The sequence below is a fragment of the Cyprinus carpio genome, chromosome A6, assembly GCF_018340385.1.
Source record: "Cyprinus carpio isolate SPL01 chromosome A6, ASM1834038v1, whole genome shotgun sequence".
Lineage (NCBI taxonomy): Eukaryota > Metazoa > Chordata > Actinopteri > Cypriniformes > Cyprinidae > Cyprinus > Cyprinus carpio.
Genome location: NC_056577.1, coordinates 14,887,854 through 14,903,149, shown reverse-complemented (window position 1 = coordinate 14,903,149; position 15,296 = coordinate 14,887,854). Strand labels below are relative to the sequence as shown.

General features: G+C 36.0%; 1 protein-coding gene across 1 annotated transcript in view; it reads left to right on the top strand.

The window, feature by feature from the left end:
* LOC122145297 (ubiquitin carboxyl-terminal hydrolase 43-like) overlaps positions 1-15,296 on the top strand; it is a 64,856-nt gene that overhangs the window by 48,342 nt on the left and 1,218 nt on the right. Inside the window, exons 3-4 of the mRNA XM_042758158.1 lie at positions 163-266; positions 12,085-12,177. Coding sequence (XP_042614092.1) covers positions 163-266; positions 12,085-12,177 — 197 coding nt within the window. The remainder of the gene's footprint in view (positions 1-162; positions 267-12,084; positions 12,178-15,296) is intronic.

Below are 15,296 nucleotides of genomic sequence, written 5' to 3'. Positions count from 1 at the left end.
CATAACCTGTATCTGGTTGTGTATTGAGACATTTTTCTGCAGTCAATCTCAGAGTTTCAATGTCAATGTCTGTACTTTCTCTTTGTAAATTGTAGTTATACATCCCAAAACCACTGTGAAAAACAACTAAAATATATTTTTATTTCTGCTTGCACCTCTCAGGGTTCTGTGGGATTCGAGGAGAGTTCATGCCTCGGCTCAGCAAACTCACAGCAGCCTGGAACTCGACACAGTTTCGTACAGGAGCACTTCCAAGCTCAGTACAGGTCAGACACCCCTTAGTCTTTAATTTAAGATCAAGTCCACCCTTTATCTGCCTGCCTGAGCTTTGCATTCTACTGGGACACTTGTGTGTGGTATTTAGGCGTCCTTGATTACTACTGTATGTCAGTGGTATTTGATATGGGTAATGGAATTGCATAACATAACACAGTATGTTGTTTTGTCTTAACCTACTGTGATATCTAACAACCTGCATGCAGTTATACATGCAGCAAGAACATTATACAAGTAGATGGAAGGGTTGAACGATTTTGTCTAAAATTATGCTGTGATTTATATATATATAAAATCTATTTCATTTATTTTTTATAACTATTTGACCTGAAAAACATTTACAGTAACATCTCATACACTGCTGCTTAGAAAAAAAGGCTAAAATAACAAAAAGGCCTAAAATCTCATGTTGAATAAGAAGTTTGAAAACTGTTGTATGCTATGTCTTCAAATTAAGTCAAGTTTTGCTGACATTCTAATGCCACCTTACTCTTTAAAGGGTTAGTTCACCCAAAAATGAAAATTAGCCCATAAATAACTCACCCTCAAGTCATCCTAGGTGTATATGACTTTCTTCTTTCAGACGAATCCAGTCGGAGTTAAATTAAGAATCGTCTTTGATCTTTCAAGCTATTTAATGGCAGTCAGTGGATGTTGCAGTGCATCATTCCAAAAGAAGTGAAATAAAAACCACCCATCTTAATATAAAAGTGACTCACATGGCTCCGGGTGGTGAACAAAGGCCTCCTGTACCGAATCGATATGTTTTTTTAAGAAAGATAAGCATATTTAAACGTAATAATCAGTTTAAATCTAGCCTGCGCTCACTGTTGTACACAGAAGTAGCTCTGGGCAGATAACGTATGATGTTAGCTTTGCACATGCGCCGCTCAGAAGTGACAAAACGCGGAAGTGCACGGTGAGAGATCAAAACAAACAACGGTCGCTAATTAGAGGTACAAAATGAGGATTTGTAAAGAAGAATGTCGGAGGATTTCGATATAAGCCAAGAGGAGACTGGTTTTCCTTTGCTAAAGTAAGGAAATGTAGCTTTCTTTGCTTCTGTTAAACAAACGTTGGTTTTCGCGAGACTCACCGGCGCATGCGAAACACTGACCTCATACATCATTCTCCCGGAGCTGCTTCCATGTACAACTGTTGGCGCAAGCTTCATTTAAGTGATTATTATGTTTTGAATATGGATATTTTTCCTTACAAAAACCCATCGATTCGCTACAGGAAGCCTTTGTTCACCCCCCGGAGCCGGGTGAGACACTGTTATTATGGATGGCGCGTTTTTATTTCACTTTTTGGGACTGATGCACTGCAACACCCACTGAGTGCCATTAAACAGCTTGGAAAGATCAAAGACAGTTTTTTTAATTTTAAATTTTAAACTCCGACTGGATTCGTCTGAAAGAAGAAAGTCATATACAACAACAACAACAACAACAACCTTTATTTATAAAGCACATTTAACACAATAAAAAATTGATCCAAAGTGCTGTATATAGTTCATAGCAGGACTACACTATAAAAAAAAAAAAAAAAAAAACACCAATTACAATTTTCCAAAAGCTAAAGAATAAAAATGTGTTTTCAGAGTAGATTTAAAAATGTCCAATGAAGGAGCAGACTTCACATGATAAGGGAGAGCATTCCAAAGCTTGGGCCCAGCCACAGAAAAGGCCCGATCACCCTTTAATTTGTAGCGATTCGTGACACCTTTAAAAGCAAGTGATTTTGAAGATCTAAGTGACCTAGCAGGACAATATGGCACAATAAGATCGCAAATATACCTTGGTGCACAGCCAGACAACGCCTTATAAACAAACATGAGGATCTTAAAAATATACACCTAGGATGCCTTGAGGGTGAGTAATTTATGGGCTAATTTTCATTTCTGGGTGAACTAACCCTTTAAGTGTTTATATATTTGAGTACTATAAAGAACAAAAGTTCTTTAGTTACAAATGAGCATAGTTCTTGTTTGCATTCACATTATATCTTGAATTGAAAGTGGGCCTCAGTCTTCTTTTTGATCAGTTTAGTTGTGATTGAGGCACATTTTTTAATTATTTAAATTATTTATTTATTTTTGGAGCTACTGTAGGCTACTTAAATAATATTATTCTAATTTGGATATGGTGAAATATTTTCATTTATTTTCTTAAACTGCCATTTTTCTTCTTATTTTCTAACTTGAGAAAAAAGTTAAGAAATATGTTGTATTCCCAATGTCTATTCTTATTTATTTTTCTTAAGAATGTTCTTAAAGGCAGAAAAGGTGCCGTAAAATCCATTGATACAATATTTTTTAAATTGTTCTCTGATGTCCCCAAAGTGTGTATGTGAAGTTTTATCTCAAAATAACCCACATATATTTTTTTTATAGCTTGTTGAAATTGCCACTTTTTTAGGGTATGAGCCAAAACGCACTGTTTTTTGTGTTTGTCCCCTTTAAATGAACATGAGCTGGTGATCCCGCCTCCCTTTTCAGAAGAGTGCTGTGCTTCAAGAGCTCATGCTCGCGGGCGTACCAGTGTTGCGGTTTAACTGGGTGGTGACTGTGTTACTAACCACACATTGCTTCCTAATGCAATTTTTTAACTACCACATTCCTATTTACGTTCATTCTGGTAGCACGTGACGGCAGCATTAGTGAAAACAAGCAGAGACAATGGGAGGTTTAGCAACATTAGCCTTACGGAGAGCCAAGAAGCTCTTTTGGAAAACAAAATATGACGCGTGATGATTACTTTGTCTGGAGTCTGGAAGTTTGTGCACGAAGCGTTGGTATCGATCCCTCTTTCAGAAGCAATCTTTGCATAACTCCAGCGCTGAACTGACCCTCGTTTGTGAGGCAGTCCGGCATAAAATGTTAGCGCAAACGTATAGGAATTTTCAGTTTTTTTCCGGGACATTTCCTTCGAAAATGAAATTTAACCATTGCATCCTCAGCGGTCTGTGGAGACTCGTGTGTTCGTTGGTACATCCCAAACACACAACACTCTTAATGGCTCTTTGGCGCTCTGACATTGCGCACATTCTCCAGCAACTACAGCAAGAAAACAGTAATGGGCAGAGCTGTGTATATCCTAACAAGGCAGAGAGCATCACAAATGGGTGGGACTAGTATGACGTCATAGTAGTGAGAAATCTGGATTTTCTGACTACTATTCTGAATTTTGCAGTTTCTATGGCACCCCTAAGACAAAAACTAAAGAAGAATTCAAATTCTTGAAAACAATTGTCTTAAAAATCATTGTAAATACCATCTTAAAGGTGCAGTGTGTAGATTTTAATGGCTCAGTCCCCCACTCACTACCCTCCCTTAGAGAAACTACGGTGGCCGACACAGGTAAAGATGATGTCGGTAAAGACAGCAGAGAGCAAATGATATTTCTTTTCAAAGGTAAATTAAGGAACTTTTATTTACTTGACTATTCAATAAATCGATGTTATCATGGATATTAATGTACTTGTTCATCATTGTTTCAGTGTTTTATTCGCAAGAACAACAAAGTGACGAAATGCGCTCTGTAGAGCAATTTGTCCATTTAGTGCTACTGTAGAAAAATGGTGGCGACTTCCATGTAAGGGGACCCCGGGGTGTATGTAGATAGAAATTGCTCAATCTAATGTAATTAATAAAACATGAAAACGGTTCTTTAAGTAAGGTCTTTATACCCACACCTCTGAAAACATAGTTATGTATATTATATAGCATTCTGTCAATGTATCTTTGTAAATATTACACATTGCACCTTTAAATTTAGGATAATCTTCACTTCTCAGACTTCATTAAACCAACATGGTAAGAATATTTAATGAATTTTATTGGGTTATTTCAAATTAATTGTTATATTGAGTATTACTACAACACTAGCTACATATACAGGTCCTTCTCAAAAAATTAGCATATTGTGAAAAAGTTCATTATGTTTCCATACAATGTAATGAATAAAACTTAAACTTTCATATATTTTAGATTCATTGCACACACACAACTGAAATATTTCAGTCTTTTATTGTTTTAATACTGATGATTTTGGCATACAGCTCATGAAACCCAAAATTCCTATCTCACATATTTCATCCGACCAATAAAAGAAAAGTGTTGTTTAATACAAAAAAAGTCAACCTTCATAATAAATATGTTCGAGTTATGCACGCAATGACTTGGTTGGGAATCCTTTTGCAGAAATGACTGCTTCAATGCAGAGGTGGCATGGAGGCCCAATCACCTGTGGCACTGCTGAGGTGTTATGGAGGCCAGGATGCTTCAAATAGCGGCCTTAAGCTCATCAGAGTGTATTTGAGTCTTGCGTCTCTCAACTTTCTCTTCACACTATCCTATCAGATTCTCTATGGAGTGTCAGGTCAGGAGAGTTGGCAGGCCAATTGAGCACAGTAATACCATGGTCAGGTAAACCATTTACCAGTGGTTTTGGCACTGTGAGCGGTGCCAGGTCGTGCTGAAAAAAAAACGAAAATCTTCATCTCCATAAAGCTTCTTCAGCAGATGGAAATCTGAAGTGCCCAAAAAATCTCCTGATAGCTACTGACATTGACCCTGCCCTTGAATAAAACACAGTGGACCAACACCATCAGCTGACATGGCACCACAGAACCATCACTGACTGTGGGTACTTGACACTGGACTTCAGGCATTTTGGCATTTCCTTCTCCCCAGTCTTCCTCCAGGACTCTGGCACCTTGATTTCCGAATGACATGCAAAATTTGCTTTCATCTGAAAAAAGTACTTTGGACCACTGAGCAACAGTCCAGTGCTGCTTCTCTGTGGGGAATGCGGCACCTGTAGCCCATTTCCTGCACACGCCTGGCACGGTGGCTCTGGATGTTTTCTACTCCAGACTCAGTCCACTGCTTCCGCAGGTCCCCCAAGGTCGGGAATCGGTCCTTCTCCACAATCTTCCTCAGGGTCCGGTCACCTCTTCTCGTTTGTGCAGCGTTTTTTTGCCACACTTTTTCCTTCCACAGCGTCCCACTGAGGTGCCTTTGATACAGCACTCTGGGAACAGCCGATTCGTTCAGAAATTTCTTTCTGTGTCTTACCCTCTCGCTTGAGGTGTCAATGATGGCCTTCTGGACAGCAGTCAGGTCGGCAGTCTTACCCATGATGCGCGGTTTTTGAGTATGAACCAGGCTGGGAGTTTTTAAAGCCTCAGGAGAATCTTTTGCAGGTGTTTAGAGTTAAATTAGTTGATTCGATGATTAGGTTATAGCTCGTTTAGAGAACCTTTTCATGATATGTCTAATTTTTTTTGAGATAGGATTTTTTTGGGTTTTCATGAGCTGTATGCCAAAATCATCAGTATTAAAACAATAAAAGACCTGAAAAATATTTCAGTTGGTGTGCAATGAATCTAAAATATATGAGAGTTTAATTTTACATCATTACATTATGGAAATAAATGACTTTTTTTCACAATATGCAATTTTTTGAGAAGGACCTGTAATACATAGTAGTACTATTAATGTGCACAAGTTTTTCTGAAGTGACGCACCAATGACTGATAATGGAAACAATGATCGGTCATTATTATGTGTGACTTGACTGTTTTCCAGAATTCAAAATTCAATGACGCTATAAAAACAAGACAGATACAGTAGTGAGCTCATTTTTTAATTTTTTAGCCATAAATATGTACACATACAGGACTTCTTCACTCTGGAGAGCGCAAAAAGATGCGCACAAATGAATGACACAGATTACTCCATCTTGAGACAAGCTCTTTAAAAGTGACTGTTCAAAAACTTATCTTCACAAAGTAACGCCATTTATTCAGTCAGATAAAGACTGTCATTTTCTTCTTAAGATGTTCTTAAGAACATATTTGAGAAATTCTTAAGAACTTAAGAACTTCTTGAAATTTATCTTAAGAATTGTATTCTTAAGAATATTTTCATGAATCCAGGCCCTGGTATGTTTTTTTTTTTTTTTTTTTTTTTCTCTCTCTCTCCAGTTTGGCTTTGTAGAACACGGGTGAATCAAGCGAAATAATTATTTAATAAATATAAAGCAATTATTACACTACCCTTAAAAAGTTTGGGGTCAGTAAGAACTTTTAATGTTTTTGGGAAAAAAAGAAAAATCTAATTATTTCATCAAAATTACAGTAAAATACCCATTTACTGTTCATTCCTGTGGTGTAAAAACTGCATTTTCAGAAGCCATTACTCCAGTCTCCAGTGTTACACGTTCTTTCAGAAATCTAAACTCAATCATTTTCTGATTCGGTGCTCAGCAAACAATTCTTTTTATTATTAATGTTAATAGTTCTGTGGAAACTGTGAGCTGTCTTATTTCCAGGATTCTTTGATTGAAAAGAGAGATTTAAAACAACATTTATTTGACATAGATTTTTATTTTGTTGTAATGTAAAAGTCCTGTCATTTCTGATTTATTTAATTTATTCTTAAAAGAAAGTATTCATTTCTTCTGTATATATATTCATAACATATATTTACTCACCCCAAACCTTTGAAACAGTAGTGTAATTAATCATAACCACAAAAAAGAAACCCAAAGTTTTCCCACATATTTTTTTCCTTTAATTTATTTTTGTGTCCATTTTGCCTAGTGGAAACTGAGAAAATGCAAAATCCACTCTTGAGTGTTTGTTGTAGATTACAAACAAACGAGAATGTCATCCCTTTACTTTGATCAAACACAGCTTGAGTAAACTATTTAATTAACTTGCCGTCAGTTGCAGTTAAATTAATTGCATTAGGGTCACACAATTTTCAATTTTAAGTTTAATGAATTAGATGCATACTAATTAGTAATTTTTTTTAGCTTGTAATTTTCTTGCAGATTCCTTGAATAATCATGTTCACAGATTGTTCAGACATCCATCAATGAGTAAAATGACTGGTTATCTTCTGTACCACAGTTTGGCTGAGAGTTTGTCTCCCCTCATACAAATGGGCTCATCCGGCACACGCTGTGTGAGCTCTTTAGAAAAAAGCATGCTTCACGCTATTCTCTCTCAGGCTGCAGGGCTGTTGAAACATCTGCCTCCGGAACCTTTCTGCCGAGTGAAAATGATCAAGTAATCCACAATTAAATCATACACTCTACTATAGAGAATATTACGCAAGCATTATATTCACCTAGCCTATTTTTGGTGTGACAAAAACCTTCTCGCCAACAGCATTTCTGCTTCTGCAGATGTGAGCAATATGCAAATGTTGAATATAAAGTTTTCAAGTGAGCAGAAGTTATTTGAGTAGGTTTAATTAGTTTTTTTTCTTCAATGCTAAACATTCTAAAGTATCAAAGCTCTTTATAAATATCCCAATTTTCCTAGCTTCATGCCCCACTCACATTTAGACTCCCAGAACTCCTCCCCCAGTAGAAAGTCAGGTAGAGATGGATAAGCTGTGTTGGTTGCTCTAACTTTGAAAACCGAATGACTAATATTTCAGATTGCACAGATTGGTGTTTATTTATAGCTACACACTAACACAGGAAGTACGGCTGTGATATCTCTGCTTTCAGTATTTGTTTATAATTAAAGTCAATCTGTCTGTCAGTCGGACTTTGCCTGTGGTGGTTTATCTCTGATTAGATATTAAAAAGTATGGACACAAAACACTTCGGCAGCTTTCATGATGTGGTCATTAATGTCTGGATTCAATCTATTTGTAGCTGTGAGCATTTCTTGTTTCTCCATAGGTGTTTAATAAAGAGATTCAAAGTATTGAAGTTTCCTCAAGGACTTTGATTATAAAGATGGCTTTACAGTGTGGATGTTTCAGACTACTGTAGTTGCCGTTTTCTTTGTCTAGTTTAATGATGGTTTCTGCTGCAGTAATAGAGCATTCGTTTGCCATGTTGCAGCTGTAATAGAAGGGCTCAAGTAGTAGGGCTCTGCACGAAAATATTGCAAAAAGATACCCCTGATGTTGCTAAAGTATTGACTAGGAGTTTGGCAGACCCTGTGTTGATTTATTTAGAAGCTGAGTTGTTTTAAAATATAATCTCAAACCCAGAACAGACTTTTGTGTTACCTTAGGCTGATCTCACTTTGCTATCTTTGGATTGTTTTGACTGCAGTTTTTTTTTTTTTTTTTTTTTTCTATATATTGTGTTTTTTTCTCTCTGTTTTTATAAGTGTGTGTAATGTGTAAGACTCTTTTTAAAAAAGAACTATGTGGGCTTGGACTGAGGTCGTAGCCAGTTTTGTTTGGGAAAAAAACCTGTTCAGCCTGCTGTGTTGTTGACGAAGACGGGTGCCCAAGTTGTTGGCTGCCAAGGTCCCTTCACTACAGATTGAGAGAAGTTTACTGAATGATTGGCCTACATAACATAAATATTAATGGATGTACTTGTTGAATTTTTACTCACCCGATTAAAATGGATAATGATGAAATTACAGTATTACACGTCTTCTTATGACATATGATGTACTGTAGCTTCTGAGACAGTTTTTTGTTTTTTTTATTTATTTTAATTTGTTTTTCATTCGAGTTGGGTCTTTTCCCTTTCTCATCTAATTTAGATAACTGGTCTGAATTATATGAATCAGACTCATTGACTCATTTATCCAACTGCAGCAATAATTTAGTTAACAGCTCACTGGAGAAGACAATTTAGTGTTCTGTAGAAGAAAAAAACTTTGTTTTAAGAGGTAGAACTGTTATTAAAGCAGTTGTTTGTAGTTCACTCAAAAATGAACATTGTCGAAAGGTCACAACCCATATTTTTTTATTTTTATTTTTTTGTATTGGAACACAAACATATAACCTTCACATTGATCTTCTTCAGACAAAAACAGACCGCATGCTGTCAATTTTGCTCCAAAAAAAGTAGTGCAAGTCTTCTGAAACCAGGAGCTACTTCTGTCTATTTATCTTTACTTCTGCTGCAGCTCTCCAAATATGTTTCGATGGCTAACTTGTACATAAAAGCTTACACTGAAGCTTGCCGTGTCTTATTTCTAGACAAAAGAGCATTGCTTCTCATGTGTGTAGTATTTATACATAATAAACTATCATAGAACTTCAGAAGCCTTGAAATATAGTGCAAGAGTTGAATGGGATACATGTCTGTGGTGCTTTTATTGTGCCATTTATTTATTTATTTATTTATTTTTATTTTTGGGGGGAGTTTTACCAATATTGATAAAACAAAATGTAAGTCTATAGATTTAGGCTGGATCATTAGAAAGGAAGAAAAACTTTGACCTATATGTCATTTTTAAAGAGATGATAAAACATTTGCTCCAAAGTCTTCTGTACCATTGGCTGCGCTTATAAAGAGTACAAATACAGGACCCGAGAAGGATCTGAAAAAAAGGAAAGGATTGAATGCATTATTTATGTATCATCTCATTGATGTTAACAGTCAGGGTTTACAGTGTACAAAGGGTTAAAAGGAGAAATAAAAGAACCTCATTGTATTTACATTAAATCTCTGTCATAGAGCAAAGAGGTTTGAGTTTCTTTTGTAAAGTTACTGTTTTGTCTTTCATGAGAATAACATTCACTGATGTAACATTACAATTACAACATAACAACTTGACTAATGACTTTGAGGAAAGGGTAAACACAGGGATATGGTGGATTCACTCCACCTTAGCGCAACAAACCAATCATGCTCTTCTGACATCTTCACCAGACTAGTTCAAAGACAGTTTTCTCAGTGGACGTCCTTTAAAGCCGCCGCACTGTGCTTTACTACAGCTTAACGACACAAGCATGGGCATGGGAAAAGAGGCACCTTATTGTAGAGTGCAAATTGGGCCCGGAAAAAAGTTTTTCCTTCTCCTCTCTGAGCAATTTTATTTTCTAAGCAGTTTGCAATTTTGCAATGATTTGTGCAACTTTGATATAGGTAATACAAGTATGGGTTTATAGTTATTAATAAATTTTGCATTTCTCATAAAGTAAAGAAAAAAAGACTTGAATGTTTAATCTTTTATAAATTAAGTCAGCACAACAAAAGTTTAGAAAATGATATTATTTGCTTGTATTCTGCCATGCTATGGAAAAGGTCCAAATTATGTTACAGTATTGAGGAATGCTATATTTTTGTACTGCTCTTAAAATCATGCTGTAATATAATTTATTTATTTTTTTCCGGGTTTTACATTTTGGTAATTCTCACATGTTATTTTTTATATTATTTGAATTCTCCTTCATGAACTAAGTTTAGTTCCAGTGTCCTTGGTTTCTGATTGGTTAATTAATTCATCCCACCTGTTCATTTTTTCACCTCTTCCTTTGTCCTGTGTATTTATTCCCCCTGTTTGGTTCAATTCTTAGTCTGTTCTACTTGTTAGGCTGGTTAGTGTTTCTACTGCATTTCTCTTGATCATAGTTCCAGACTGTTTTGTTTTTGTGAAACTGAGACAGTTTAGATTGTAAACGGTTTAAAGTTGATCAAATAGACCTAAAATTCCAAAAATGAGAGAATTTGTACCCTTTTTATTCTTTTTGTGAAAAGTGTTACAGAGTCGATTCTGCCATTGCTTTATATTGCAAAGTATAAGCCATTTGATTTCTGTGAACTGGATGTGCAGAGTTAATGAGCCAGCTGATTATTTTCATTGCTATTACGTTGACATGTAGTTATTTGCACTACTCTTCATTATTTATCTACACTTTTTTCACACTAAGAAGTGCATAAATCTATTGTATGTGGTGCAAAACTCATCTGTTGAGTGTCTGTGGTGGTAGGTGTGCACTGCTATTTTAAGGGGTCTCCACTGGTTGATATGACAGCTCTGCCGAGTTCACAACTGGACCCCAACATGATGCAATCTCAGTCACATTCTACCTCTGCTGTTCCCTCACTTTCTTTTTCATTTATTCCACTTACAGATGTCTCTTCTATCTGTATTTCTAAATCCCATCATCCTCTCTGCTTCCGCGTTCATTTTTCATCGCTCTATCTGGACTCGCTTTTTTGTTCCTGCTGAGATATTGAAATCCATGCATTCCAGAGCTTCCTGTCTCTGTGAATAAGGGAGCCTGTGCACATCTCTCCTGGGTTTGCGAGCTGTCATCTGTTCTGCAGAACCCAAATGCATTTCCAGTGTTCAGCTGTTGAGTCATGAAGGGAAGCTCTATATCGGGCTCAGAGGCAGACGTGCTGTGGACATCATGCCAAACAACTGTGCTCTCCAAAAACAGAAAAAAAATATATTTTTCTTCATGCAAAAATCTGTATTTTGGTGTAGTTTTTCCAGTATCACAAGATAAATATAATTGATAGCAAGATAGTACGACAGATATTCAGCATAGTTAGCTAAATTAAGCATAAGCTTAGTTTTTTTGATGTTCAATATCAAATAAAACACTAGAAGGGTCACTCTAGACACCCAAATCTATTCGGGCATTGCCACGGTTTATTTCACACTCTGCAGCATCTTTTTAAAAACAAATTCAACATATAACAAATAATAATAATAATAATAATAATAATAATAATAAATAAAAATATAAAATCTACCCTACCTTCCTGAAAAACTACAGACCTTCAGCTTTAAAGTTTATGTTGCTAAGAGGTCATTTCACAGTGTATTGATCTTCAACTGATCTTCAGATGATACGAATTCACAGGTTCACCAAACTTGAACTTTAAAATGCAGTGAAATGGAACTGTAAAATGGAACTAATGACCGAAATGGAACTAATGACTGTAAAAAAATGAAATATTTTTACTTGCAACTTTTGGCCATAGAGAAATATACATTTTACAAAAAGAAAAAATTGTTAACAGAATGTTCATTGGAAGATTCCTGATAAATTTAAATTTCATTTCTATGTTTCAGGTCATCATTGACGTGCCCTCATTGCCTTAAACAGAGCAACACCTTTGACCCTTTCCTGTGTATTTCACTTCCAATCCCACTGCGACAGACCAGGTATGTTACTGTGTCTTCTGTCTCTGTGTCACAATTTTCCTAAATCTCAAAAACTGCCATTCAGCAAAATCTCTTCAGTGAGACTGTCAACCTGTCAGAGAGACCGATAATAGAATGAGAAAAATATAAAGTGAGAACTATGGCTCATCATGAATGCTTGTACCAATAATGCTGTCTGAAACACTCAGATTTCCAAGCATGCTCATCTCTGAATCACTAACCTCCACTTTTCACATTCATTTTATTGAAAGTGGAATATCTAGCAGCACTGAAAGCTTAGGGGGCCAGATTTGAAGGTCCTCAGTAAAGAGTTCTAGTTTTAGTGCTGAAACCTACCATACGTATTGTTATGAATTTTTACAAAGACATCAAATTAGATTAGACAAATGCCATGGACAGACCGAAACAATTCTGCCAGCAGACTAGCACTGCTCGCATATGAGCTGAACTCCTGGGCAAGACTTTAGGGAGCCGATCAGATGTCTTTAGCCTACAGAACACAAGTGCCGCTGGTCATCCTCTGCCAACAGAGAGACCAAATACAATGAATCAGATCTCTCTTTCATTGAGATGTTGGCTGAAACTCATCAAAACTTTACAGAACTACATTCTTATTAAAGAAATGATTCTAATTTTTGTCAAATAAATTAATTCTCATTATTGTAATACAATCTGTGCACAATCTTTTTAAATTAAACTAGGAAAAAATTTTTTTTTTCATTTTTTATACAAGTGATACTGCTATGATGTATACATACAGTTGTATTATTTCAAATATAGGCTACTTCCAAATTTAAAGGCTTAGTTCACTCAAAAATGTAAATTGAATGAATATTTGAGCCAGATGTAGCCAGATTAAACTTGAGAACCAGTTAAATACAGAATATCCAGTCCAGTTCTGTGAAGTGGATCAACCAATTTATTACAATGATCTGATTAAAAATTAGAATAGTTTTTATCACTATTTCTCTCATCACATCTCATCTCTCATTAATGCACTGTGGTCTGTTCTTCACAGAAAATTATTGTATTGCTTTAGAGAACTTTCTGCAGAATGGTGTTAGATTGCTTTATGCATGTTCCAAAACAATGAAATCTCGAATGGGTGGTCCTTAAAGGGGTCATGACATGTTTTTTTTTTTTTTTTTATGTTCCCTGAGGTGTAATTTTAATATTACTTATGTGTTTTTTTTTTTTGTTTTGTTTTTTTTTTATGAAAAACATTCAAATTTGAGTGATTTATAACCTTTTTCCACCCTGTTTCTCATCCTCTGACTGAAACAGTAGGTTTTGGGATGTATTCCCTTTAAGAGGTCAGTGTAACATCCATTACAGGTTTAAAAAATAGTTTTTACATGACATACTTTTCTCACACTTTGTGGTGTTGTTGTTGGGCCCAGAAAGGTTGGCACAGCCTGATCTTTGAGAAAAAAGTATTTTGGGAAAACTTGCATCATACTACGATTTGTTTTCTCAAAACAGTGAACTGTGAAATGTGCTGAACACATGCGTAAATTAGCACTGACGTAACTGGATTTGAATCCATTTTTCTTTGGCCTCGGGATCTTTCGGTAGCGTATACAAATATGTTGTTTTTCCACAGCCAGGAATGGCACATCATCTGCCTGGCATCACAGTCTTATTGTAAACAACTACTCCTTCAGATCCACTCGCTGCACGTCGACTGAACACCTGTGGGCGTGACAACGATGCGATGATGCAAAAATAGGCGTAGTTATCTTGCTCTGGAGGAGGTCATATGCAAACAACTATGCCCAGGTGATGTCACCTTGTCCCTCTGATCCAAAAACAAGCCATTTTCTAAAGGTTATTACAAAAAATGCTTTATGAAAAGGACATTTTTAAGTTATGAAACTTGCAGGATGTATAAAGACCTCTTCTATGTCAAAAGATCAAGGGAAATTTGGTTTCTCATGTCATGACCTCTTTAAAGTGCTTTCAGTTTTATCCGAAACAGATGAACATGAACATCTGGCAGTGATTTATTATGTTGGTTGTTGTACATTTTGTGGCAGTTCAGAAAAGACCTGGCCTTTGAGGTGCTCTAAAAGATAATGCTCATTCACGTTTGGTAAATAATGTAACACTTACACCAAATCTTCCCTAAACCTAAACTGATATTGTTAACAAAAGTAAGCATGAGATAAAAAAAACACATTTTTCTGAAGCAACCATGCCAGTCTAGCTTCTACAAACATTAAAGCTGTTTTATCATGACTTGTTTTTCAATGATGCCTGAGCACTTCACATAAAAAGTGCAGTGCTGTACCAGGTGAGCTACTGAGCAAGTTTACTATGTTAGAAAAATGAGACATACAGTATGGAGCTAGTTATGTGATGCAAACCTCAAAATATATTATTTTACAAATCATGCACATTAAAAGTGTTTTGAGGGCATAACATAAAATGTCAAGGAAATGTGTCGAAAATGAGTCTTTGTTAATCAACAATCTGCCCTTTTAATCATAATTTGTATGAATAATGTAAAAGTCATTGAGTTTTACTGCCACCAATGTTCATTTCAGCTGAAAACTGTGGCTGCATTAAGAAGTCACAATGAAACAATCTTATTGTTCCTAAAATAGGTTTCAAATATGAGGTTTAAAACTATTTCCTTTTTTATTGTTATTTTGGGGTGAAACATGATCTGGACTTTTTTTTTTTTTTTTTTTTGTCAGATTCACCCATTAGTGCATTCAGTTTTGACATTAATGGATATTATATGTGATTAAGCTCATGTCTGCACAGACATTTGGAATGCAGTAGACTCCATTTCAAAGTAATTGTACGCAAATATGTCTTTGCAAGAAGTAACACATCCAACCAGCACTTTAACACACCCAAATACACTCTGAAAACACAGAGTAAGCTCAGTCTGATTGACTCCACATATATGAACCCCTGTCAGATGACTCTCACCTCTGCGTGCCACCAGAGATAAAATCTAAAAGGCTTCAGTTGTCTTCTCACTCGTCCACTCGAATGAGAGTGTGGTTTTGTATAACTGAGTGCTTTTGTTGGGTCCAGCATTTCACATACGGCTTTCAATAATGCAGCAGAGAGGCATCTGAAAGTCCATATAAAGTCTTTAGAGCCAC